The 27,389-nt window shown below is 39.6% G+C and overlaps 2 protein-coding genes across 4 annotated transcripts in view; one reads left to right on the forward strand and one right to left on the reverse strand.

Moving 5' to 3' along the window:
- Nucleotides 1-1,266: 1,266 nt before the first annotated feature.
- orai1b (ORAI calcium release-activated calcium modulator 1b) lies at nucleotides 1,267-2,882 on the reverse strand. Of its 2 annotated transcripts, XM_034710318.1 has the most exons (3): nucleotides 2,750-2,863; nucleotides 2,480-2,648; nucleotides 1,267-2,374 (listed from the first exon to the last, which is right to left on the reverse strand). In XM_034710318.1, the coding sequence occupies exons 2-3, from the start codon at nucleotides 2,591-2,593 to the stop codon at nucleotides 1,817-1,819; spliced, it is 672 nt and encodes a 223-aa protein (XP_034566209.1). In that variant the 5' UTR covers nucleotides 2,594-2,648; nucleotides 2,750-2,863; the 3' UTR covers nucleotides 1,267-1,816. The 2 variants fall into 2 exon arrangements, with proteins under 2 accessions (XP_034566209.1, XP_034566208.1); XM_034710317.1 differs by having other exon boundaries at nucleotides 2,480-2,882.
- Nucleotides 2,883-4,324: 1,442 nt separating this feature from the next.
- LOC117830876 (lysine-specific demethylase 2B) overlaps nucleotides 4,325-27,389 on the forward strand; it is a 29,913-nt gene continuing 6,848 nt past the window's right edge. The window contains exons 1-18 of one of the 2 annotated variants that reach the window (XM_034709196.1): nucleotides 4,325-4,573; nucleotides 5,093-5,237; nucleotides 5,388-5,466; nucleotides 6,042-6,088; nucleotides 7,296-7,474; nucleotides 7,581-7,687; nucleotides 10,358-10,451; nucleotides 10,603-10,756; nucleotides 10,924-11,039; nucleotides 12,547-12,673; nucleotides 12,963-13,369; nucleotides 13,475-13,561; nucleotides 19,910-20,140; nucleotides 22,695-22,838; nucleotides 23,657-23,743; nucleotides 23,865-24,200; nucleotides 25,006-26,078; nucleotides 26,164-26,327. In XM_034709196.1, the coding sequence (XP_034565087.1) occupies nucleotides 4,529-4,573; nucleotides 5,093-5,237; nucleotides 5,388-5,466; nucleotides 6,042-6,088; nucleotides 7,296-7,474; nucleotides 7,581-7,687; nucleotides 10,358-10,451; nucleotides 10,603-10,756; nucleotides 10,924-11,039; nucleotides 12,547-12,673; nucleotides 12,963-13,369; nucleotides 13,475-13,561; nucleotides 19,910-20,140; nucleotides 22,695-22,838; nucleotides 23,657-23,743; nucleotides 23,865-24,200; nucleotides 25,006-26,078; nucleotides 26,164-26,327 (3,622 nt within the window). In that variant the 5' untranslated portion in view covers nucleotides 4,325-4,528. The remainder of the gene's footprint in view (nucleotides 4,574-5,092; nucleotides 5,238-5,387; nucleotides 5,467-6,041; nucleotides 6,089-7,295; nucleotides 7,475-7,580; nucleotides 7,688-10,357; nucleotides 10,452-10,602; nucleotides 10,757-10,923; nucleotides 11,040-12,546; nucleotides 12,674-12,962; nucleotides 13,370-13,474; nucleotides 13,562-19,909; nucleotides 20,141-22,694; nucleotides 22,839-23,656; nucleotides 23,744-23,864; nucleotides 24,201-25,005; nucleotides 26,079-26,163; nucleotides 26,328-27,389) is intronic. The other variant, XM_034709198.1, reaches the window with a different exon arrangement.

Raw genomic sequence — 27,389 nt, forward strand, 5'->3', positions numbered from 1 at the left:
AATGAATGAAACAACACTGTTTTTAACCTTTTTTATTCTATTCAAAAACAGCATCAGATTACAAAAGCTCATGATAAATACTAGTATGAATGGAATATTTAAATAGATGCATAACTGATTAAAGCTCCTGTGAGGAACTTCAAGTGTTTTTTTTAAACACACTGAAATTAACGGTGATGCCTCTTTATGAGCAACTAAAGCAAATATAGCAACTAGCAAAAGGATGGACCATTTCTGTACATTAATTTTAATGGCTGTAACTGCTGCGAGTGGGAACTTGTTGGACATGAACAGCATTGTGAAGAAAACTCCTTTTTAAACTTTATCTACTTTCTCAGAGAGAGATATGTTTGACTGATTGAGAAAGCAAGATGAGATTTTTTGTTGTAAAATACAACTTACAAATATGCAGGATACAAGATTAGCGAAAAGATAAGGGGTACCAGTTTGTCCAAATGCGGGCACCAAAATAAACACAAACAGAAAATCCCTTACTAGAGCTTTAAGCATAAGCCTTGAATGTATTTACTATTTCCTGCAGTATAAACAAAGTCACACACTGTTGGAAATCTGTGTGAACCAATGACAGTTTAATATTAACCACACCATTAATTCTTTATTCTTCTTGTTGCCATTATTCAATTCAAGAGCTCTAATCCTGAGATATAAAGGTTGTGATGTCATATATTTTCTCTACTATATCCCATTACTTTTACTTAGAAACCGCACCTGGACCTCTCTATCCACACCTGGTCTTTGGCAACTCCAGTATAGACTGCTACCTCAGATTGATCTGTTCTGAATTGTTGAGGATACCTTGTGACATTATTGTATGTTTGAATAAACGTCAATTTGATTGATTATATATCAATCTGGTTGATTAAATATCAGTCTGGTTGAAGTGCACTTCATGCATACATTTGACTGATTAAGTAACATGCTGATTCAGGATATCTGACCAAAGTAAAGTGCTCCGGCTTTATAAAATAACACACATGGGAACAGTAGTTTCTATTATTAAGGAACATCGCAAAGAGGTCATAATGTGATAATAGAGTGTGTAAGGAATCTGGCATATGTCACACAGGATTAAGGTGATGCTCAATGTGAATAGATTTGTATTAAGTAAACTAATGAACTTGGAAGTTTTTCAACTTGTTGGATATTCTAGGTGTGGCTTGAGTAACCTGTTATTGTTAAAAAATCAGCACCAACATAGATACCACATTCTCATATTGCACAATAAGGTTAAACTCTAAAACAGGGGATGGTAAAAAAAAAAGTGTTTATTCTTGCAACAAAGCCTGTGCTACTGATGTCAGCGTGTAGTCTTTAATAATACTGTAGTTTCAGCAGTATGTCTATGGAAACAGCACGCATTACATTCATGAAAATTGTGAACTTTACAACAAATCAGGTACACAGTGAATGAGAAGGGGTTAAATACTTGTGGTTAACACAACCAGGTAATATATATTAACAATTTCTCACTGACAAACAGGTAAATAAACACAGCAGGCAACAGACAGGATTCAAGTTATTGTTCTGATTTTTTTTTGTGTGCCATAATTTCAGCGACAAATCAAGCAGCTATCACAGTTAAGACTTTCAAATTTCAAGTTACATGCTAACTGGCAGATTTGTGAGCTCACAGTTTATCAAATGTATTCTAAAAATACAACTCTTTACACAAAAAATTCACAACAAAGAGGTGAGGCATCTTCACACCTGTAAAAAATAGAAGCCAAAATGTGCTTCTAGTTTGGCGAAATCTCAAGGACACATAGTTCTACCAATAGTCCATCATATGTGTTGCCTAAGGGAAATGTGAGCTTGGAGACTGCAGGATGGAAGAATCCCCTCTGTTATCCAGCTCGTTCTGTAGCCTGGTGAGATTAGACAGCTCCTCCAGCTCCTGAAACTGTCGATCAGTCTTATGGCTGACCAGAGAGCGGTAGAAATGCACAGCAAATACTATGAAGACCAAACCAAAGGGGACCATGATGGAGGTGGATGTGATAGCAGCAGCTACACCAGATGAAACTGTGCTGTTGCTGGACTTGTTAGGCTTCACAGGCAAAAATTTCACCCAGCAGAGCAGAACAACCTCCGCTAAGAAGAGCAAAGTGCCAATAACAGTGGAAAAAGCCCACGCCAGTTCAATGTGTCGGTGCATTCGCTCATGTGGGGACTCCTTCACAGAGTTAAGGTTGTGGACATTGCTGACCGCCTCTATGTTGGGCAAAATGCAGGTGCTGACCATGAGAGCGAACAGGTGAACGGCAACAAGCACAGTGGTGCAGGCACTGAAGGCAATGAGAAGGGCAGGTGGGTATGGATAGCTGTTGTCCAGCTGCACTTCCACCATGGCCACCTGGAGAGAAAAAACCAGGAAAGAACTTTATGCACATGTCAAAACTGCGTCGTTAGACAAACAGAACTACAGAGGAGAAAGACAATGATTTGAAGACAATGTTACCATAGCAAATCCAGAAAGCAAAGCTGATGTCCGGCTTGAAGCCTTCAGTTTAGCTCGGCTGAGGTAGAGCTTTCTCCAGGAGAGAGCCTGCAGTGAATGCTCGTTCAGACTCATGTTGCTTGTCTCACCAAAGGACTACACGAGCAGCGCTGACGTAGTTACCTTGTTACTTGAGAAGAACACGACACAAACACACGTTCAGCATGCTAACAGTGTAATCAACATTTAACCTCGCCTGCTGACGGAACTGCGGAAGCTATTTTTCCCCACCAGTCTCCGGCGTGTTGTGCTGCCTGCTGCCTTCTGCCTGCACCTTACATTACCCATAAGCCTGCGCGCTCCGACAGCAACATCCGCTAACTGTGGGCAGCTTGTGCTCACTGCTCAGTGAAGAGATTAGATTAGACACCAGCTCCGAGATAATAACGTGATAACGACCTCGACTTGAGACGGAGACATTTATAAACCAATGTTTTGGTCTCTTTTAAAGGTTAAACGAAATCATGCACAGATCCACGTGACACACGTAACCTTCAAAAAGATGAAGTTATTCATATTAAAATGAATGAAAGTCGATAGAGAGCTATATTTAAGTATGAGCAATTGTATCGAGTGTTGTCATTAACATATGTCATACCTTTTACAGTATGTCTCAATTGCTAAAACACTAAACCCGATTGTCTGAACTAGTGCTGGGCAATACCACACTTTTAGGATTCGATACGATACCCAATACTTTTTTGGCAATTTATTCGATACCCGATGCCCATGCCGATACTTTCAGTGATTTAAAAAAATAATAAAATGCAATGCTTGAAAGACAACTCCCATGACAAATACTGTTCATCTAACAACTTGAATATGCAAATCCTTTTGGTGGCCTTTTTTTAAACAATGAAATACATTTAGAAAAACACATACATAATTAATATCTTTTATTCAAATTCTCTTGAGTGGAAAGCTTAAAACAGCCTCTTCTTTACAAAACTTTAGAGTAAGTTACCCTAAAAGAATCAGAAGTGACACATGCGCTTTTATTTTGCATTTATTAATTAGTATCAATATTTTATTAGAGTAATCGATACTCAAATGAGTAGTGTGTGAGAATCGATATATCAATACCACATAATCCATCCGCCCAAGTTTGAACCAAATTCTTAGCGGCCTGAACCCATGTGTTGAATCAGTCACTCTTTTGGCAAAACCATATTTTCACCTGTTAGACACACTTGTGGCTAATGATGTGAGGAAACCAATATAAACCAGTTCAGAGAGCACTGGTTATTGAAGGTTGTACAATGGAAAGAAATAATCTGAGAGGCAGAGAAAGAGTGCATGTAAGAGGTGGTCGAGGAGGGGAGCGAAATTGATAAAGACAAAGAACAGTAACTTCTGATGAAATCAACCATCTTCTTCTCATTTATATTTGTTTTTACTTTATTTTTTACTGTATACAGGTGCTACATTCAAAGATGATTTTTGTTTTGTTTTGCAAAATTCATGTAGCCTCCTGTGAACAATAAACATTATTTCTACAGCTTCATGTCCTGAGCATTGTGCTTTCAATCATTTGATGTAGTGTGACTGCTCAGTGTTGTTTTTCATTTTGATTGACTTGGGGTATGATCTGACAACATGGTTTGGTTTTGCAGGAAGAGTCAGATGTTTTTGTGAATGTAGTTTGAAAATTGGATTTTGTTCTTATAGTGTTGAGAAAAGCGTGGTGGATGTCAAGAAATGTGTTTTAGCAATTGAGAAATACTGTAAGCATTAATGGATAATGCGTCATTTTTAAGCTTTTGTCCACAACAAAAAGCATGCAGCTGTATGTGAATGATGCCTCCTCTTTGTAGTAGCAGTGAAACGCTGTGTGCACTAACACGCCGTGACGTCGTCCAACAATGTTTTGGTTCCTGACGATGACGTAACACACAAAAACATGGTTCCCTTGTTTTGAACCTGAAACGCGTGCTAAGTGTATCTCTAAGTTCACTACGCATGAGGATGCTTATCCGAACCTGAATGAGCGGAAAACATTCATAAGAGACGATGGCTCAGGCCGTGGAAACGTGTGCTGATTCGGGACGCAGGCTGGTGTGTACCATCTGCCGTGTTACATGTTAGCTTATGAAGCGAGATTGGCAGCAAGCTAATTAGTTAGCTAAGCTAACGTTTGCAACTGTATTGGTATTTATCAAGTCACTTGAGCTGCACAAGTTTGAGGCTACACGGGAAAAAAATACAGCATTTTAGATTGTATACACCTTAGTATAATTCTTAAAGGAAAAACGAGCGTGCTGTAGTTAAATCAAGATTGAACACCTCTATCAGTGAAATCTTGCAACACTTTCATTTATTGTTATGGAGTAACAAACAGCCATCTTTGCAAAGGATAATTGCAGTTTAATGTTTATCCTAATTGACGTCACATTTAGGACAAAAGTGTGTCAGTGCTGTAATACGAGCCCCTACTCCAGATGAAAAGTTAGGATTAAATGCACGTTCAGTGGAGTTTCTATCACCCGTCCAAACTGGTTGTTTATGAGAGACAGTGGTAGCTTTCCACGCGTGTTGCAGTTTGGGGAATGTAAATAATGTCGTTTTCAATGGCAGCGCTCCATCTGCCGGAGGATGTACGACGAGAACGAGGATCTGTCTGATGTGGAAGAAATTGCAAACATCCGAGGTTTCAGCGTGGAGGAAAAGCTGGTCAGTGACAGCTACAGCGCGAAATTTGTGCACTCCATGGAGGGCAAAGGTAAAGCGTCACAAAACACATCATATTTCCCCAACAAAAGCAAATATGTGTCATGATTTGAAGTATTTGATTTGTGTTTAGTAAGAAAAAAAGCATGCCTTTTCCTACAATAAATCAATGCTGTTGTGTATTTCACACTCTGTCTTGCAGATTTCTCTTATGAATATGTGCAGAGGGAGGCTCTCAGGGTACCACTCATTTTCAAAGAGAAAGGTGGACTAGGGATCAGGTGAGAAGACTTTTCAGGGAACTCTCCAGCTTTAAGTGCAATATTGCAGGGGTTCCCAAAGTGTGAGTTGCGGGCCACAAATGGGGGGTCGTGAGATGTCTTACAGAATGTATTTTCTTTAAAAAGCTATCTAAAAAAAGTACATTTCACTCATTCTAGTAAAAAAATGTTGACAAAAATAGTAGCTAAACTTGAAATAAAACCTTGAAAATAGAAAATGCAATGAGTTTTCTGCCTTTCTTTTTGCCAGATGGCTCCTGAGTTTAGGTTTATTGAAAAGTTAATTATCAAAAGCATCAGTAGCAGTAGGTTAATTCATAACGTCACAGGAAACACAGACACATGCTCATATAGGTTGGCTAATTTTCTGCAGACCAGATAAACAAAGCCACATAAAATCACTTTGAGGGACAGTGGGGGTCTCAAGTCTTTGGCACTTATATTTTGGGGGTCATGGGGTGAGAAGTTTGGGAACCCCTGCAATATTGCACAGTGTAAAATGTTTTGATTGAATAGTATTTTACTTGTGTATTGATGTTCTGAACCTCATGGTACTATTTCTCTTTCTTACACAGAATGCCTGAACCTGAATTTACAGTTAGTGAGATTAAAGGCTTAGTTGGTAAGTGTAATGCGACATACACGCACATACAGATGTATCCATAGATCTTTAGTAAAGAAACAATTTGATTGGTTAAACTAAACAAAAAAGGTTGGGCAACCATTCCCAGCTGCTGGTGCAGAAACAAAAACAGGGGTGGAGCAAAATAGTAAGGGAGGTCAGTGAGTTTGAGCTTCTGGGAAATATTAAATCAATCCATCATCGTGGAGGGAAGAGGCAAGCCTGTATCATCACACTTTATGTATTCTAAAATGATCAGTCTCACCCATGGAAATATGTTCTTCCACAACACAGTACATGGAAGATTCAAAACTTCAATAACATTTTCACATTAACCCTATGACTATGTTGATTTGAATTGAGTGTTTGGTTTTGTATCTAGAATATTTGTTTCATCAGCCATCACTCTTTTGCATGATGACGTAAAGTTCATAATTCCCAAACGTTTAAATATAAATCACATAGAAGCTTAAAGTCAAACTGACTTTATTTGTTCAAATATGTTATGTTTTTCCTACAGATATAAGTCCATTTTGGCTTCTGATTTTCACATATCTTATTTGAACCCTAACTAACTAAGTAACTAACCCTAACCCTTTGCCTTTTATGTATTATTTTCCCTATGCTTCTTTAATTTATTTAATCTATTCTTATTATAATTATAATAAACATTATTATTATTATTATTGTTATTGTTATTGTTATTATTGTTAGTGGTTTTATCATTATTATATGTCTGAAAATATGTTGAAATTAAACTGAAAAGAAAAGAAGCAGGAAAGAAATGAAGTTGACAGAAGACCGGTGTGTAGTTGCTCCACCTAGTGGTGAGGATGATGCATTGTATACAATCTATTTGTTCTTGATCAAATCAATAAAGCACACATTTTCTCTATACCAATAACAAAAGTATTGCGTAAAAGAGTGTCTTTAAATTTAATTACAGACATATTATTTTTTTTAAAGTTAAATTCTTGAGGCTTTTACACCTTTATTTGGAGAGGGCAGGGCAGGGGATTGGGTGATCTGGGAGAGAGTGGGGGAATGACATGCAGGGAAAGGGGCCGCAGGCTTGAATCGAGCCTGGGCTGCTTGATGGGCGTGTGACGTACTATCAGGCCAAACCCCAGACATACTTTTGAACTTGTCAGTGAAAGTGGAAGTGCTAATATGTTCATTAAACCTCTGTTCTGATTGTTGCATGCAGGCAGCCGTCGGTCTGTGGACGTTATGGACGTGAGCACCCAGAAAGGCTCTGAAATGAGCATGGCTCAGTTTGTCCGTTACTATGAGACACCAGAGGAAGAGAGGGACAAACTCTTCAATGTCATCAGCTTAGAGTTCAGCCACACAAAGCTGGAAAACCTCATCAAACGGCCCACAGTGGTAATTTTCACAGCATTTTTTACATTAACATGGAGATCACTCATCAGGCACCATATTCAGAGAGACTAGGGCTAAGAAGCAGTTTTTGTTTGCTCACTCTCACCAGGTGGATCAGGTGGACTGGGTGGACACCATGTGGCCTTCTGATCTTAAACACAGCCAAACTGAAGCAACCAATGTCATCTCAGAGATGAAGTACCCTAAAGTGCAAAGGTATGACTTAACTGCATATTTCAGTTCCAAAAAAAGAAAAACTCCCGGGAGCATTACGTCAGTCTGTGAGTGAGAATAAATTGAAATGTGTGAAGCATAATACAGAAAATACTTGGAGAAAATTGCTGCTTCCTTGGCAGCAAATTCAATTTCTCTTTTCATCTCAATCTCTCATCTAATGCTCAGCCGAGCAGAGTGCTGCACACTGTTGGTGTTATCCATCTCCTGAACATGCTCCTGATTGTTGCTAGGCAGCAGAGTGTTCCACAGTGGAGGATGGGTTTATAACAGCTGTAGTCCGACTGCACTGACACCTCAGCCAATCAGCTGTCGGCATGTGCACATAGTAAAAGAGTCAAATGTTATTATGCCTTTCCTTTTAACCTCAGTTGTTAGTATTGCCTCCCATCAAACGGAAACCTTTATTTGTTTATTTATTTGAATTGTACTTTACTGAATAATGTTCATAATTAGGTGAGCTCTGGCAGCAGAGTTGGATTGGAAACAACTGAATAAATAAAGAGTGTGGTCAAAATTCATCAACAAATATTTTTTGGTATTGTTCTTGTGTATAAAGACCTGATGCAGGAACCTGAACATCATGAGTGTCAGCAATACATCTTCAACTGTGGATTCACTTATTTTTTAGCAAGAGATTGAACATCTTCACTCCAGTAGCAGAGCATTATTAACAGATCCTGAGCCTAATTTTCTCCATATAGCCTGAAAAACCTCCATGCTGTCTTTTAAACTATTTTGTCATGTAAATACTGGGTATTTATATATTAGTTATGACTTTGAAATATGGGTTTATTTTACATTTATATGTGTATGTCATTCTTTTTTACATTATCTTCTTTTTTTTCAACATTATTATTTGTTCTTGTCACGTTGTAGCTGATTAGTTTGTTGTAATAAAAGTATGCAGTTATTATCCAGCTGAAAAATATTCCTTCATTAATTATTGGACTATAAGATCAATAATTGGCAGCAGCTGTCTCAAGAAACGATGTTTCTTAATATGTTACCAAGAATACAAACTAGTCCGTAGTTTTACTTCTCAATTTGGTGGATTCACTTCTTTTTTGGTCTGATGAGATTTATGATTGGTCTTGTTTTGCATAGGCAGTATCAAAATGTCAATTTGAGCACAGCGTAATATGTGATGGCAAGTTTTCCCATTTTTTGACTAATTGTTCAACCATGAAAAAAAATCATATAGTAATATACATTAGAAATAGATTTACTGTATGTAATATATACCAATAGATAAATAAATAAATAAAGTTTAAATATGATCCTTGAAACAACAGGATCAGTCTGAGCAAAATTTTTTCATATGCACACCTGATGACAGTCTGAATATGACAAAAAACTTCAAGTATGTCTGAATAATGAGTTGTGGTACGGTCAGATATTGTTCAGAATAAAGCAGAAAACTCTGCACACCATGCACTTGCACCTTTTCTCTTAACGACGTATTAATTAAATCACTGCTTTAACTATTTGTTTTATTGTTGTATTCTGACCATAGACTGTATAATTAATGGATGTAGGTCATCCATCTGTTTCTGAAGCGCCGTTTTGAAGCAAAATGTCAGTGAAGTATTGGAAATGCTGAACTCGACCTAACGTCTGTAAAAAGGTAAAGAGGCGGGCTTTGAGCCCCCTAGTCAACAGCTACAGTGTTCCCGGCTGTCAGTCAAATCAGTCATGTCCTTATTTGGGCAAAACTCGTAATCTTAATATCTTCTGAACTGTCGTGGTATAAAAAAAAATCACCCCCCGTACAATAAAGCTTTTCAGACCAAAGCCGTTTTTTGAACCAGGCTGTAAACATGTTTATTTCTGGTGCAAAGATTGTCTTTTTTGAATGGGTGCGTATGTGGTTTCTGGTGTTCCTGCAGCCAGCCTCAAGCGGACACTCAAAGAACTGCAGTTAATAACACCTCTGCATGGGCTTCATATTTTGAGACCAGAGGTTGCCGCTTGATTCTGACCAATACCTGACTTACACCGCTCTTTTACCTTTATGACCGTTTTTTGTCGCTTGTGTTTGTTTCTGATATGATTTTGTCTCTGTCTTGTTGCACTATTTTTTGTTAACTGTTGCGCAGGGTTTAGAAAACAACATTTTGATCATCTATATGACCTGTACCTAAATAGAATTGAAAATAAAGTTACTTATTAGTCAAAAAGTATCATTCATTTTCCAGATTTCTTCACTAACTTCTTCGCTAATGTTACGTTCTGTTTGTGTCTCCATTTTTATCTGAAGAAAGTGCCTCATCACCTATCTGTGGGACACGCTACATACAGTAGTACTGTTTACCATCCTGAATAGAGCTGCTTTCATCCATCTAAATTACTGAGTCATTCGTGTCTTGGAGTGCTAATCATTCCCCAATTAATATCCAGAGGAGCCATCTCCCATTGTGAACAATTGACTCTTTGCAGTAGTGCTTCTCTGATTGATCCCTTGTGGTGTTTTCTAATGGTAGCTGTTGTTCTCAGCAAAACACAACAGAGAAATCAGCAGCTTTGTAATTGATTCTGATTGCATGGCTGTGTTTTTTCTTCTAAGATCTTTTAATGGATCTTTCTGGAGTCTGTTTGCTTTTACCTCTTCTCCGTCTTTTGAATGATTTTGTGTCTCCCTACCTGCTTTAGGTATTGTTTGATGAGTGTGAAAGGCTGCTACACAGACTTCCACATTGATTTTGGGGGAACGTCTGTTTGGTATCACGTATTTAAGGGACAAAAAGTAAGTCCATTTTCACATCTTATAGTTTTAGAAAACAAATGTCCGGTTATATTTTGAACAATGTTGGGTGTCTTTAAGACTCAGTGTTGATATCTTGTTGCTAAAGTTGCCCGGCGTAACCTCTAAAATCTAAATCTCTGCTCCTCCTCAGGTGTTTTGGCTTGTGCCTCCGACCCCTCATAACCTTGCCCTCTACGAGGACTGGGTCCTGTCAGGAAAGCAGAGTGATATCTTTCTGGGAGATCGAGCCGATGGATGCCAGAGAGTGGAGCTTAAGCAGGGCTACACCTTCTTTATCCCATCTGGTGTGTTGGCATGGATGTTTTAAAGTAGCCAGCAGGAAAAGATTAGCTGCAGCTTCAGTGAACACTAATGCTAAGCTTTACCTGAGTATCATACTGTATATTCAGCTCTGTGCATGAATCCTCCACATCTCTTTATATATGTCTTTCATTTTTACTTTTGACACAAGGCTGGATTCATGCTGTCTACACTCCAGAGGACACACTGGTGTTTGGAGGAAACATCCTGCACAGCTTTAACATTCCTATGCAGCTTACCATCCATGAGATAGAGAATAGAACCAAGGTAGGAGTCTTACTGGATAATCCAATGTGAAATTAGACCATTAACTGCATATAGATATGGACGGTGCGCCTCCATCTCCTAAAATTCTCAAAAAATGAAGCCAAATTACTTCCTTGATGGGTGCTTACAAATTGTGCTTGTGACGTTTTTTTGCTGGTGGAGCTATGGAAATTTTGTACTAGCTCCTTTTGCTAACCAATATGCACGTATAATTTACTGATTGAACTGCAAAGATCCTTCAGGTTGGTTCAGTCCACAGCAGAACAGACTCTTGTATTGATTTAAAGCTGACTCTTATGGCTATGGAAAGTTCACTGACTCTTTTTATTAAGTCTCATGATGAGTTTTCTCTCACTGTTCCTCTTCTACTCTGCTAATTGAATAAAGAAAACTACAGGAGCCTCCATTTGTCAACAGAGCTGTCAATCATGACATCACATCAGCTCTTTTTACCCAAGCGGCAACCTCATGACACGAGAATTGAAGCCAATGCGGAAGTGTTCTTCAAGTGTCCACTTGAGGCGGGCTCCGGAAGTACCGGAAACCACATACACACCCATTAAAAAAACAACAATCTTTACAGCAGAAATAAACATGTTTACAGCCTGGTACAAAATAACGAGTTTAGTCTTGATAGCTCATTTCTCAATTGGCGCACACTGGACGGGGGGGAATTTTTTAAAAACGCCGCAATTATGGAGATATTGAGATTACGAGTTTTACATTATGAGAGGCACAGCGGACTTGATTGACAGGTGGACACTGTAGCTGTTGGCTAGGAGGCTAAATGCCACCTCTTTATGTCACACTAGCTTGACAGCAGTTAGGTGGACTTCAGCATATCCAATATGGCTCCTGCTGATGATAAGTCCATTACTTATACAGTCTATGTTTTTACCACTAAATCTGAATTTAACAAATATTAACCTCTTACACATAAATCATCGTGATAAAAGCTTTTCTGACAGAAACCATGTTTGTGAAAAAATTGACACAAGTCAATTTTCTAGTTTGACCCACAGGGGAGCTCTACATTATGTTGGTTTCACTTTTGGGGAGTGGGTTGTGCTGTCCATCTTATATAGATTATGGATTTCACTATAAACTTTCACTTCAGTAAAGCTAGCTCTTTTTGAGATTATGAGTCCAAATGATATAAATTTTAGTTCATATTTTTTGGAAAAAATAAAAAATATGACCTCCTTCTTTAAGTATGATTTTTGGACCAGTAGGATTGTTTTATTGTGTAGCTCAGTTGCTTCTTTGTTGCTTTTTAAAGCTGAATCAATTTTAATAGTTGGTTCTGCAGCTTGTTCCTGTAGAAGTGTTCATTAGAGATACAGAGTACAACATATTGCTTATATTAATTAACATTTGGCCTCATCTTTGTACTGCTGATGCCTCCAGCAAGAAAATCTAAAAGAAAACATAACAATAAAGTGAATGCATGAAAATCTGATGTGTTTTTTTAGGGTAACATTAAAGCTTCTTTTGTCCTTCTTTTCAGGTTCATTCAAAGTTCCGTTTCCCCTTCTACTATGAGATAGCCTGGTACGTCCTGGAGAGATACATACACTGCCTGACTAAACGCTCCTACTTCTCTCAGGAGGTCCGTAAAGAGCCTGTAGTAACTGGTGAGCTGTTTTCCAATATCTCCTGTGTCCCTGGATACTTAAACTGCGACTGTAATCATCTCTTTCAGGTTATTAAATCTCTTATTAAATGTGTTAATGAAAAACCTTTCTGCTTTCAACCTGCTCTGCTGTATTCTGACAGGCTTTGCAGCTACATTGAAGCCACTTCAGCTCATTTTTAAAGCGGGATAGCCTGATTCTGTTTGTGAATGCTGTTTAAAAAGAAGTAAACAATGTGGGAAAACGTGAAGTTTATTGTTTTGCTTTTTCTCCTCCCTTCATCCGTCAGACAACGAGACAAAGGCAACCACAGAAAGCCCCTGCTCAGACTCCAGGAGCCAGGACACAAATGAGGAATCGTGTGAGACTCAGGTTAGGGATGAGCAGGGTGAAAAACCAGAGAGAGTCGCTCAGGATGGCTCCTGCTCTCCTGACAACCGGAGGGGCCAACACCTCAAAGCTGTTTTATCCGTGGACTCCGAGGACAGCTGTAACCCCGGCTCCACCTCGATAGATTGCCCTCAGACCCCCTCTGACTCCCCAGCCTCAGAGTCTTTGAATAAATGGACGCATTTGACCGAGTTTGAACTGAGCGGTCTCTGGACGCTGGTTGAGAAACTGGAGGCGCTTCCTGAAAATAAGAAATGTGTTCCAGAGGGAATAGAAAACCCACAAGGCCTGCTGGAAGATATGAAGGTATGCAGCATGAAAAGTGACACAGTGACAAGTCTGTAAACAAGCAATGATTTAAGCAACAGAGGATTCTCTTTTACTTACTGTTTGTTTTCTTTCTCTTTCAAGGCTGTATTAAAGGAACATGCAGACGACGACCCTAAATTAGCAATCACTGGAGTACCTGTGGTGTACTGGCCGAAGAAAACGTTAAAGGTAAGAACATTACCGCTGCAGAGCAAGACATTCTCCTTGCTTTGACACCAAACATTATCTTTTACCTGTACTTGTGGGTTTACCTTAAGTTGTTGTTTGCCTCAATTTCAATGCAGAAGCATAAACCAGGCTTAAGTCTTGTTGTCTGACAAAAAGTCTCATCCTGCTTTTGTGAATATTTTCAGTGGAAAAATAGAGAAGGATTTTTCTTCACTGTGCTGTAAATTGGACACCTACCCCCTCACAGTGGATACAGACATTAAAAACTAAAATACAGGACTCAAACTTTTTGCTAACAGCCTTGTTTACTTTTATTGGTCATACAGAGGCTTAACTGTTAATTTCAGTCTGTTCCATAAATAGTAAAAAACTCCTCACAGGAGCTTTAAACAAGGTATTAAGCTTGATTTTCAGAAGCGGATTTGTGTTACTTTAGTAAGGTGACAAAATACTACATTACTGAAGAACGAGACCGTTTTTTGTTTTAACTTCTAGCAGGTGGACCCTGTTTGGTTTTGTGTGTGCTTCCAATCTGCTACAAGCTGTGCTACTACAAGAGTTTTAAACATCCATAAATATCTGTAGGACTGAAGTGTATTTGATCTGTTTATTATCTACACAATCTCTAATTTGAACATGTTTAGAGCTGAATATGATGGAAAAATGTCAAACACTATGCTCTGAAATGTATCTACTAAATGTATAAAGACAAATTATGACTGATTCTGATTTACAGTAATATCCAGTATGAAAAGACCAATACATTATAATGAAATTATTCACTGGTGTTAGTAGTTAAAGCTCCTGTGAGGAACTTTTTGTTTGTGTACTCTTTGGCGCCCCCTCTGGACAAATGTTGCGTTTTTTCTCTCTGTCGATTTTGTCCTACATATGTGTAAGTTATGTTTGTGACAAAAAACATCATTCTGCTTCCTTTTTTTTTTTAAGTTATATTTTTGAGCAGTTTTGCCTTTAACGGACAGGACAGCTGAAGAGAGAGACAGGAAATGTGGGGAGTAGAGAGTCGGGGAGGACATGCAGTAAATGGTCAAGGCTGGAATCGAACCTGCAACCTCCGCTAGACCAACAGCGCCCCTATGCTGCCTCATTAAACAGTCAAATGTAGTACTCACTGTAAATTTTTGCATTAGCACATGAAAAAATAAGAAGCTATTTTGGCAGTGGAAAATAATTATATAGAAATACCGTGATATCTGGAATAGAGGTCTAGTAGAATATAAAACACAGTCTATTTATGGGGTTCTCCTTAAGAAAAAAAAAGGTTTTCCATAGATATTAATGATTAATAACATGAATACATTAAAACACATTCAAAATACCGTCAAATTACTGTATAGTGTTATAGTTTACTGTTTTGGGGTCCAGTAACAAGCAATTATCTTGTTGACACTAAACTGTCTTTCCTGCATGACGACCTCTACTGCAATCTGCCAAGTCCTCAACACTGAACTCTCTATCATCTGTTTCTGCCACATGGAGTTTACAGTCCTGCTAGCTACCGGTACAACAGTTGAGCTCAGCCTGTTGTAATGTTGATCGTTATGAGGGTTGCGACAGAAGTGGCGGTCATGATGGCTCATGTCGGTGATGAGACTTTAGATTAAAATACTGTAACATTAAAAAAAAATCCTCTGTGCAGTATTTTTAACTGATGTTTCGGTTGCACTGGTATGTCAGACGCAGCCCACTTTTAGATGGACAAAACGATATGTCAAGTGTGTCTTATACACTGAATTTAACGGTAATGAATCTCTTCTTGTGATGTTTTTTTCTTTTGTAAATCAAATAGAGGTATAGGAACACATTTTTAGTCTGTTTCATAACCAACTAAAACCTCCTTACTGGAGCTTTAATTTCTCTATTCTTTTTATTTTTTCTAAGATGTTTATTTAAATTTTTACACATTACATACAGAAGATCACTGAAAACAATGAAAGCAAGTGATGTTTTTTATGTATAAGAAACAAAATAAGTGAATGAATGAAAAAACAACCAATAATAATAAATGCTCATAATTTAAAATAAGAGATACATTAATAAATAAAAAGAAAATAATTAATAGTGAAAATGCAATAAAGTATTTAGGCTAATATTTAAAAAAATGAAAAAGTACGAAAGGGAGAAAAGCAATAACAATAATTTTTTCTTAAAAAATACCAATTTTAAACTGAGAAATAATAAAAAAAAACCTCCTCTTTTCTTTTTGATGCATTATTGTATGACCAAAATAGGAAATGGAATATGTATAAAGGGTAAAAAAGTACAATATCTGCTCAGGAATATCTGTGAAAATGATCTAACCTGTGAGTGACAGTGATGACTCTATTGAAGTTGAAAGATGGTTTCATATTAAATATAATCATCCATTAAAATACATTGTGCAGACCTGAATTGTGTAACAAGTAGGGAAACCTTTATGTGATTTGAATGATGGAATTTGTTACATATGAATGTATGGAGGTGATTTCTATACATTTTTGGAGCCTCTGGATCCCCCCTGCGGTCCTTCTAAAGGCCAGCTGCTGTTTTTTTCGGAGCCTCTTTGTGTTTGCCTTTTGTAATGAGATGCCATCTGGCTCTATTGGGTGTGCAGATCCTGCTTTCCTCTCCCTGCGATGCTCATCATGAATATGACAGCACCTTTTCTACATATTTCCTCCCCATTGGATACAAGCTGACTCCCCCCACTACATATTCTGATCCACAGCTGCCTCCCATTGGCCCTGTGTTTCCCCAAACCCCTCCTCTTTTCCATGGAGCTCATCCATATTAATGAGGCAGGCTCGGCTGTGTTTCCTACATCTGCTTGTGGTATTGTGGAGCTGTGGAGTAGGAGGGAAGGCTGTAGGCTAGACAGCGGTAGCAGGAGTAGAAGGAGGAGGAGACTGCAGCCATGTCAGTTTGCCGTGTGCTGGACGTTGTGTGAAAAACCAGCCATGGCCATGTCGCTGAGCGCTGATGATGAGGACTACGACTCAGACTCTGAGCAGGTTAGCACACCGAACCCCTGCAGGCAGGCAGGAAGGCAGGCAGAGCGAGGCCACCAGAGGAATGCTTGTACCAGACAGAGCGGCGTGCAGCATCACAGGGCAGTGAGGAAATGGAGCTACCTGGAGAGAAATGCATTGATTTAGTCTGCCTCTTTGATTTCTAATCTTTGTGGTTTTTTATTGGTTTGCTGTTTGTGTTTGTGAGCGTGTGTGTCCGGGGTATGCTTGTGTGTTTTCATCAGGTAAAACCAGCAATGGGAGAAGGCTGTGTTTATATAGCTCAGAGCCTCAGGGCTGCTATTGGTTGTTTCAAAGCAGAGAGGCAGAGGTATGGGAATTCACGTAGATGCAGAGGATGAATTTTTCATGGGTTGATTGTAAAGCATCAGATGTGTGTGGTAGAAGATCGCTGAAGTTAAACAAATCAGATTCAAAGGTTTCATTTTGTGTTTTTTAGAAAATGTCGCCATTTTTGATATTGTTCAGTCTTTTTTTCCTGAGATCTAAGATGTGACCTGCTTCCACAGCACACAGTGTTTGATTAATTTAGATATTTCTCCTTTTTTAACTCTGAACCACGCCCCCCGCTTACATTAAATCTGGGGCTGCTTTTGGATGTGGAAAAGATTGACTGCAGAGTTCATTTTGCTGTTTGACAGATAACACCAGACACATGCAGTTCTTTTTCCTCCAGTCAAGTAATTACACATCTTATGTAGTTCACAGCTTCACTATTTCAACAGCAAAACAAGACGCCAACATAAAGACAAATATTAACATGCTGAATTTTAAAACACATGCGTTTTTTCAGTAACTGAGATTATTTGTACTGCGGCCTGAAACTCAAATATTAAGAGAAATATCCAGCATCAGATTGTGGACACATTTTGAGCATCGAACACATTCTTACAGTTTATTCTGAATGTTTGCAAAGCAGTAAGATGTTTTTTCTCTCCTGATTGACTGACTGTTTTCAGTTCTCAGCGCTGGTGGAACTGCACTCTCCAGAGGTTTTATTTGTGTGCAACACGTGCTCCACTTCCTTTGTCACATTGGGTAAACGCCAAATGATCTGTGCTACAGCAAGCGCATGTTTTTAACTTGACAACATAAAAGGCCACCTTGATAGCATAACAGGAAAATAATCATTCAAGGAAGTAAAAAAAAAAAAAACACAAGTCAGCAGCATCCTGAAAGATGTGTGACAAAATCCTAAATCTTTGTGAAACATCTGGAAGTCATGTGAAGGTGTGATTTGTTTGTGCTCGTTTGGACCTCGTTTCTGTCCTCTGCTCTGACGTACAGCCGATCCTGTTATTTCTGTCCTCAGAACATGCTGTCTTGAAAGTGTGTTTAAGGTGATGTTAAGTGTATCCACAGTAATTGATTTTCAATGTTCTCCACAGTAGCTGAAGAGGCTCCAAGGCTGTGTCAGTGAACATTAGAGTCGGATTCTCATTATGTTTCGCAGCTCAATGAGCTTTTGAAGAGCCAAGAAATTACTAGTTGTTACTTGTACTCTCTTTGTATTTTTACAAAGAAGACATATATACTCACTATATTCTGTTTTGAGACTGCTACCACTGACAAAAATCATCAATGTTACTGCAAAACAACACACTTATACCTGAGATAGAACGCACTTGTTAAGGCGTAAAGGGCAGCTGATTTGTTCGCTGTTGTGGTCAACCTTTCCTCTCATTTCAGAGATATCTGCTTCACTCACTTAGCAGACACAGAGGGGGTTTAGAGGGGATTTAAGGGACAATATGGACAACTATTTTAAGTGTGTTTACCTCCTACACCTGCAGTTGAAGTGACAGGTGTAATCAGTCACTAATACACATTTGCTGATTGTAACTCTGACCTCTTGTCTCATTCAGAAGCTTGTTTTTAGATCACGCTGCTGGAGTTGAAAAAGCAGGAGTGTGTTTTTTTCTAGGATATTTGGTCTCATTTCAGAGTCCTTATGGAACAGACCCCCTGTGTATAATCCGCCTGAATACCCCCAGACCAGTCCAGTGTAGATTGAACAATCCCCACCCCCCCTAATATCTGACTCTAATCCTGTCTGGTTAGCACATATCTGACTGCCTATGTCAGTCTATTTCATGGCTATTGTTGGAATAAATGACTGTAATGTGCCTAAGATTGAGCCTGCTTTCTTTTTCTGTCAGAGAGTCTCATTACAGTTCTTATTGGTTACAAGTCTGTGTGTCATAGACTGTTCTGTTAGGGAATGGGACGTGGCTGTTGCTATGCTGACGCTAGGAAAATCTGCACTGCCGATGTAACTAAAGAAATCTTCATTTCCAAGAGCTGCAGTCTTGTGCACTCCTTGTTCTTTTGCATCTCACACACCGCCGCACGTTTTCTCACGTGGCTTGCTTGGCAGCCTTTTTGACATGGGGCTTGCATGTTAAAAATACATTGTTGTGCTTCTGATTTGGAGCCTGAGAAGAAGCAGAATGTATAACACAGGAGAAATAACGATGGAGATCAAAGGCCTGCTTTCCGTCAATGTGAAGTGTTATAAATGAGTCTGCACGCCGTCTTACAGTGAATAAAGGGTGCTGGTGATACATGTGTGAAATGCAGCCATAAGTGCAGCTTCCCTTTGAAGAAAAAAACATGCAGGCAAGTAGAGGGCTAAATTTGGAAGATGCCTTCAGGGGCATTCTTGATGTGTTTGTTTTCTCCTGGATTCTGCTGCTTTAATAACCATGAAAAAAATGTGAATGCACATAGCCCTTTTTTAAATCACATTTCTGTTTGTTGAAATGGCTTGTACGGATCCATTTTTTCCTTAATAATGTGTATGTTTGAAACTATTGACCCAGAGTTACACAGAGCAAGGAGAAGATTAGGCAGAGTCGCCCACGTCCACCATAACAATGACCCGTGCTGAATTCACTAGAATGCTTTCAAATGGTTCTTATTGCATAACATGAATATAAGAGCTTTTTATACAGTCATATGAGCGAACTACTTGATTAAGTATAATGCAATTCTGAATTCAGGACTGTTGGTGATATATAAAGAAGCTTGTTCACAATGGTATATTGTTATTCTGAAGCATGCACTGACTTCAGTGTTGTCCTTTTTGAAGCTGATAAAATACACAGCAGGTACCCACATTTTCATGTCAGGGTTGCTTTATCATTGCACTTATATTTGCAATACTCTACTTCTTTGCTATACTTTAATGACAGTCTTTTCTTTTTCTCAGCACAACATTTCTAAAGATTCAAAAAAAAATCCCCAAAATGAAATATCTAACCTTCTTATGCCTGTCTGAAATATTTGACTCTTATGAAATGTCTCTTTTTCTCTGAAGCCTCGGCCTCCAAACCGGCCGAAACCTAAGATGGCAGCGTCTCCTGCATCAGCAGTCAAGCTGTCAGCCAGTCGAGGAACATCTGGTGCCAGGAGGAGAAGGACGCGCTGTCGGAAGTGCGAGGCGTGCCTGCGGACCGAGTGTGGAGAGTGCCACTTCTGCAAAGACATGAAGAAGTTTGGCGGGCCGGGCCGCATGAAGCAGTCCTGCATCATGAGGCAGTGCATTGCAGTAAGTTCGTCATGAGTAATGTCCCTGGGGAATTTTTATTGTGATGTACAGACAGCGTTAGAGTTTTATTGTGTTTCATTGAGTTTGATGAGACCAAAATCATTATCACGTCTGTATATGAAGCTAAGACCAGAGGGTGATAAGCCTAGCTTGCTGCTAAGACTTAAAAAGGGGAGACCCAGCCTGCCAAAGGTGAAGAACAGTAGCATCTTTAATGCGTACTACACAAGAACATATTAAAGTTAGGTACAAGCAGATCCTTTTCTGGAGGAGTAAACTGTTTTCATCTTAAACTTGACAAATCCTCAATTTAAACACCATACTCTGGAACATCATCTGACTTTGATTTCATTCATGTTACATTCCAACCCTGTCTTACCTTTTTACTTATCTCAGTTTCTTGCTGTTAAAGCAGCAGAAGTGGACTTAGACATGCTCTTGACTTGAAGCCCATCAACCATGATTTAAAGAAGTAGCCTCTCACAATACGTCTGTGTGCTCAGTGCAGCCACCCGAGCAGATATCAATATCTGGGTTAGGACTCCCTCTTCCTCCACCATGTGGTGTTTTTTTGTTTACATTCACATGAACAACTTGACACCTGAGTTGTACTGAAACCTAACATGAGACCTTAATTCAGACATATATGTATTTATATTATTTCAAAGCTGAAAGTGTGAAACAGAACCATTCTGATACAGAAATCTCCCTTGACGCAGACGCTGCATTCAAATGCAGATGTCTGTTTATAGAAATTCGACACGGCCTAAATGCGCTTGACAACGTGCTATAAATAGTTTCAATAATGCTGTCTGTGTTTATAGCTGTAGGGGATATAGTCTGACCACTTCCCAAAGAGTAACCTGTGTGATATTAAATTATTTTGTCAAGCTTCTTTCTTTTTTTTAAACAAATCAACAAACTACTGGACCATTTTTTATTCCACCACATCCCACTGGTTGACTCATTCAGTTCATCTCAGGGACTCATTGGACGCTGTTCTTCCTGGCAGTGCTTTGTAAAACAGTCTGACATCACAGCTTTCACATATGGCTGACTTTTAATCCAAGACAAAACAAAAGTATACCCTTCGTATCAGTTCCGTTTGTTTTGCGATGAAGTTCCTCACACAGGGCTCATGAGCTGGTTCTTTGTTTGTCCTTAAGTGCACTAATGGAGAGCGTTGCTGCATCAATAACACTCAGCTTTCACTACAAGTTCATTACCATAACTTTGTTTACTATATAGAAAGTGGCTGCATGGAATATTGAAATCAATGTAAGCTCACAGTGTGGTTGAATGTTTCAGCACCATGGACAGAGACATGGTTCTACTTTCTCTTTGGAGTAAATGAGAACGGCTCATCTTGAATGTTTGACTTCTGTACACAGGACAGTCAAGAGAGTTGGCATCCTTCCTGACATCTCACACTTTTGGGTTCAAGTTCTTTAGCAACTTTGCCCCATTGATGTTCACCTTAACTAATACTGCTTCAGTGAATGACACTTTTTTATCACAGTGAGCTGTGCATGCGTACAAGAAGGGAATCAATAAATTAGAAAAACATTACAATTATTTGGCAGAGTGTTAAATATAATGGATTTAAATAAAAGATATATTGAAAGAGCAATGATGATACAAATATTTTTAATATACTAGAAAACTAACCATACACCATATTGATTGAATTATGAATGAGCTGCAATTATGGAACTGAGCGAACCCTCAGACTGCACATCAGATTTCCATCATTTATCAGTCATTGTATGTTTTTTTTCAGTTGATTCATGTGAGGCTGTTGTAAAGCCAAGGCGGTGACATTTCCTATATCCGTCAAAATACTGTGAAACCCACCCAAAAGTATAGGTGCTTTTCATCTGCCGGAACTAGGGACTTTCCTCTGGAACTATGTGCTTTTCGACTTCAGGAACCAGTGTTTAAACTTCGTTCTGGGGTAGTTAATCTTCCCCTGAAAAGTGCTTGGGGGGTAGTACTATTCAAAGCTCCAGGAACTCTGATTCAGATTTATTGTCATTCACCATGTTAAGAACACGACAGAATGAAAACAGTTTCTCAGGTCCAGCATTAACTAGATAATAGATAGACAACAAATACCCTAAAAAACAATATAAAAAAAATCCCAAAACCCCAAATCATACACTATAATATATCAATAATTACCACTCAACCACTGTCCACAATAACATCCAACACAACTCTAATTCACTTGATTTCTTTTTCATTCATTAGTTTTTATTTGCTCTATCTCTTTTTGTTTGAGTATCCCTGTCATTTTGTTATATTTACAAAACTGTTTCTGTTTATTCTTCTGTTTATTACTCTCTCCTTATTGTTAAAAATCAATAGATATATGATACATATGATGTACTCAAAACAGCGCAGATAGCTAACCAACTCCCATGAGTGCATCATTGTAGAGTATTGGAAGTATGACAGGATTGTGAGTTTTTTTGTAGTTTGTCAATGACTTGGAGGAACTGGGTTTTAATTTGAATCATACATTCAAGCCCATGTTTGTTTTTTTTTCCTGCAGCCTGTCCTGCCCCACACAGCGGTGTGTCTGGTCTGTGGAGAGGCAGGGAAAGAGGACACAGTGGAGGATGAGGAGGAGAAGTTTAACCTAATGCTCATGGAGTGCTCCATCTGTAATGAGATTGTTCATCCTCACTGTCTGAAGGTAAAACATATACCAATATGTATTGAATGCACCTCCATAAACCTGCTCTCAGAATGACTGGGCTATAATTGAGCTGTATTTCATTAGTGTCTGGTGCTTTTGAATTGTCCCTGCGCAAGATTTACTCTGAATTTGTGGCAGAAATGTGTGTTTTCATTAAGGTAGTGGCTGCAATGTGAGCATATTTGGCATCTGATTTCCCCATACATCAGATCACTACAGAGCCAGCTCTTAGACGAGGCCTCATCCTAAACTTAGGACACACTCTGTCAGAGAAGGAGAACAGTTTGTAAGTGGGCGTTATATGACATCACAGCCGGGCAGAGGAGGTGGAGTTGTAGATGTGTTTGTTTTTCTCTAAGAATGTTTTTTACACAAAAAAATAATTGTGGTCTTGTAAATACTGCATGGCTACTTTCATGTCTCCTTTTCCAGAGATGGTACTTTTTTCCAAAACAGAACTGATATATGTAAAATGTTGGACATCTGCTGGTCCAGTAAAATACAGAATTAGTCTTTGTTCAAATGTCTCCTCATGAGGTGCCATTGGCCTTGCGGTCTAAGCGTGCGCCCCATATACACAGGCTGTCGCAGAGGTTGCAGGTTCGATCCCAGCCTCGACCATATACTGCATGCCCCCCCCACTCTCTACTTCCAACATTTCCTGTCTATCTTCAGCTGACCCATCCATTAAAGGCAAAAATGTCCAAAAATCTAACTTAAAAAAAAAAAAAATAGTCTCCCCCTGTGTTTATGTGACAATGAAAAGAAAAACTACAGAGGGAGAATACATAAAATCTGTGTGTCTCTGTGTTTAGGTGAAAGACTCAAACGGAGTTGTCAATGACGAGTTGCCAAACTGCTGGGAGTGTCCAAAGTGCAACCACGCTGGGAAGACAGGGAAAGTAAGCATCTGTATGGACTTGTGTTTGTGTCTGAATCATTCCGTGATTAAACTGTTAATTTTGTCTCTGAATCTCAGAACAAGAGAAATAAAGTTGTGCTCTCCTTTTTTTTAACCTTTTGGCCTCAAAGCAAAAAAGAGGTCCAGGGTTCAAGTACGCATCAAACCTTCCCGGCTCGCTGCTGAAAGAGCCCCGGCTGAACCGAGACTCCAAAGAGGAGCCTGACGCGCCAATGATGGCTACGGCGACTGTTACTGCTCTGACTCCCTCGTCTGCCGTGAAGAGGAAGGCGGAGCGGGAAGAATGCCCGAAGAGGAAAGAGGACGAGCCTCCAAAGAAACGTCCCCCGCTGCTGTCGCTGGATGGTACGGCCCGACCGCGACTTGAAGAGAACCCACTGAGGAAGAAGAGGAAACTCTTTGACACCAATGATGAACCTGTCATCGTGAAAAAGAAGGTAAGACCATCATCACTTATTCTGGATCAAGGAAAGTCAGTAGTAATCCTGGATATATCTACTCATACACATTTGACCTGAGAGCTGATTCCTAAGTGTATGACAGTTCCTCTAAGTGACAGCTGAAAATCAGTTTGGACAGTTAACTTGATAACCTCCCAAAAAAATATAAATGCTTTATGCCGTTATTATAGACTGTAACACATGAAGTGGAGCTGGATTTTTGTGGGAAATTAAAGGTCTTAGCATAATTTGATGTGCAGTAGCAGAATGTTTTTTCCCTCCCAAAGTTAAATGAGTTTGGGTTCTTTGAGAAAGCAGCGGACATAAGTAATTTAAAAAATACCATCTGCTCATATCATCATCTCTTTGTAGCCTCAAACTTTCCTTGAAATTCTCACCAAGTAAAAAATTCAGCATCTTCAAATGTAAGATGAATAGGCCAACTCTGGTGGTGTTGTTGTCAGTCATTTCAATGACTCTTTCCTGTATCGTTCTTAATTGGCAAAGGAAGAACAATGGTGTTAAAAAGTATAATGTACAAAAGTATAATGTACAAAAGGAGAAATTATAGAAGAGATTAAAATAAGCAGAAGCACTATCAAAGAGCGATTCAACCTTTGGGTCGAGTTTAAAATTACATTTCATATGTCAGCATTTCATAAATCTGTTAGGAGCTCATTAATTCTCTTGAAGGTTAAATCTACAGCGCACTAGAAAACGCTGAAACTTAATAATCTCAAATTCACTCTAATGATTTGACTGCTTTGAAAAAGATAATCATATTCCTTCTTCTTTTTTTCAGAAGAAGCTTTCAAAACCAGAGGATCCTTTGACTCCAAAGCTGTTGCGACACATCAAGACAGAGAACGATCACGGTGATGAAGAAGATGACCAGGAGGATGAAGATGGATTCGCTTTAGACAGGATTCGTTTCAAGCAGAAAAACGAGTTTGACGATGAGGACCAAGAAGGAGATGAGGACAGAGAGGAGGAGGAGACAGTAAAGAGGGAAAGAGACAGCAGTGTAGAGGATAAATCAAAGGTCCTGTTAAATCCACTGCTGAGGACATCAGCAGGCAGAGAAAGTGACTTATCCACCTCTAACTCTCCCAGAGCAGGGCCAAGCGGAGAATCAGTGGACACTCAGGAGAGGGTCTCTGCTCCGGTGAAGAATCGTCATCAACGCAGACGCCTCGCCAACAAAGAGCTGAGCAAAGAGTTCAAACAGGAGATTCCCAAGAAGGAGGACTGTCCGTCCAACCAGAAAAACATCTCAGTGAAGACAGAGGACAGCCCGGCCAATAACAACAGACGGCCGCTCAAGAGTGAGGACTCTGTGACCAACCACAACCGTAAACCACTAAAAACAGAAGACTCCAGCACCAATCAGAGCCGCAGAGCCATTAAAACAGAGGAACACTTGTCCAATCAAAACAGACGGCCACTAAAAACGGAGGACAGTCTGGCCAATCAGAACCACAGGCCTGTAAAAGCCGAGCCTGAGAACGACGTAGACGACCAAAAGCCAAGATGGCCTCTAAATAATGGAAGTGGTGATCTTGGCGATTGGCTGCGTCACAGAGGGCGGGAGGTAACTGAGACTCAACGTGGTTACTCGCCACTCAGCTGGAACAGAAACCCACCCATCACACCAATTTGTCCCCGCCCACTCCCCTGCCGCTCACCGCCAAAATGCATCCAAATGGAGCGTCACGTGATCCGCCCGCCTCCCATCAGCCCCCCGCCTGACAGGCTACCCCTGAACGACGGCGAGGCACATTTGATGCGAAGAGAGATGTGGATGAAGGTGTTCAGTCACCTGACGCACAGAGATCTGTGTGTGTGCATGCGTGTGTGCAGGACGTGGAACAGATGGTGAGTACAGGATGCACCGCAGAGTTTAAAACATGCCGTTCACACTTACAACCAGTCTGTTAACGTCTGCTGCGGGTCTCACCAGGTGCTGCGACAAGAGACTCTGGAAGCAGATCAATCTGAACCGCTGTAAATCCATCACTCCTCTCATGCTGAGCGGAATCATCCGGAGGCAGCCGACAGCTCTAGACCTCAGCTGGACCAACATCTCCAAGAAACAGCTCAGCTGGCTCATCAACAGACTGCCTGGTAAATGTCTTTAATCTCCCTGAAAGATAATTTTGTTGTTTTTTTTTTATATATTTTTTTGGGGCCTTTTTGCCTTTATTTCATACGACAGCTGAAGAGAGACAGGAAATGTGGGGAGTAGAGAGTGGGGGAAGACATGCAGGAAATGGTCGACCAGCCGGGAATCGAACCGGCGACCCCTGCGACGAGGACTGTAGCCTCTGTATGTGGGGCGCTTAGACCACTAGGCCACCAACGCCCCCTGAAAGATAATTTTAATGAGAACTCTGAAAAAAAAATGAACACAACAAACTAACAAAACAAAATATATTGACACAATAAAATAAACTGAGACTACAGTGGTAAATTACAAAATTAAAACATACCTTGTTGCTATACTTGATGATACATTACAACATGATATGACGTGATACGATACGACGTGATACAATATGACACGATACGATACAACATGATACAATACGACGTGATATGATACGACGTGATACAATATGACACGATACGATACGACATGATATGATACGACGTGATACAATATGACACGACACGATACAACGTGATACAATATGACGCGATACGATACGACGTGATACGATACAACGTGATACAATATGACACGATACGATAAGACGTGATACGATACAACGTGATACAATATGACACGATACGATACGACGTGATACAATATGACACGACACGATACGACGTGATACAATATGACACGATACGATACGACGTGATACGATACAACGTGATACAATATGACACGATACGATAAGACGTGGTACGATACAACGTGATACAATATGACACGATACGATACGACGTGATACGATACAACGTGATACAATATGACACGATACGATACGACGTGATACGATACAACGTGATACAATATGACACGATACGATACGACGTGATACGATACAACGTGATACAATATGACACGATACGATACGACGTGATACGATACAACGTGATACAATATGACACGATACGATACGACGTGATATGATACGTGATACAATATGACACGATACGATACGACGTGATACGATACAA

This window comes from Notolabrus celidotus, chromosome 19, assembly GCF_009762535.1.
Source record: "Notolabrus celidotus isolate fNotCel1 chromosome 19, fNotCel1.pri, whole genome shotgun sequence".
NCBI classification, from domain to species: Eukaryota; Metazoa; Chordata; class Actinopteri; order Labriformes; family Labridae; genus Notolabrus; species Notolabrus celidotus.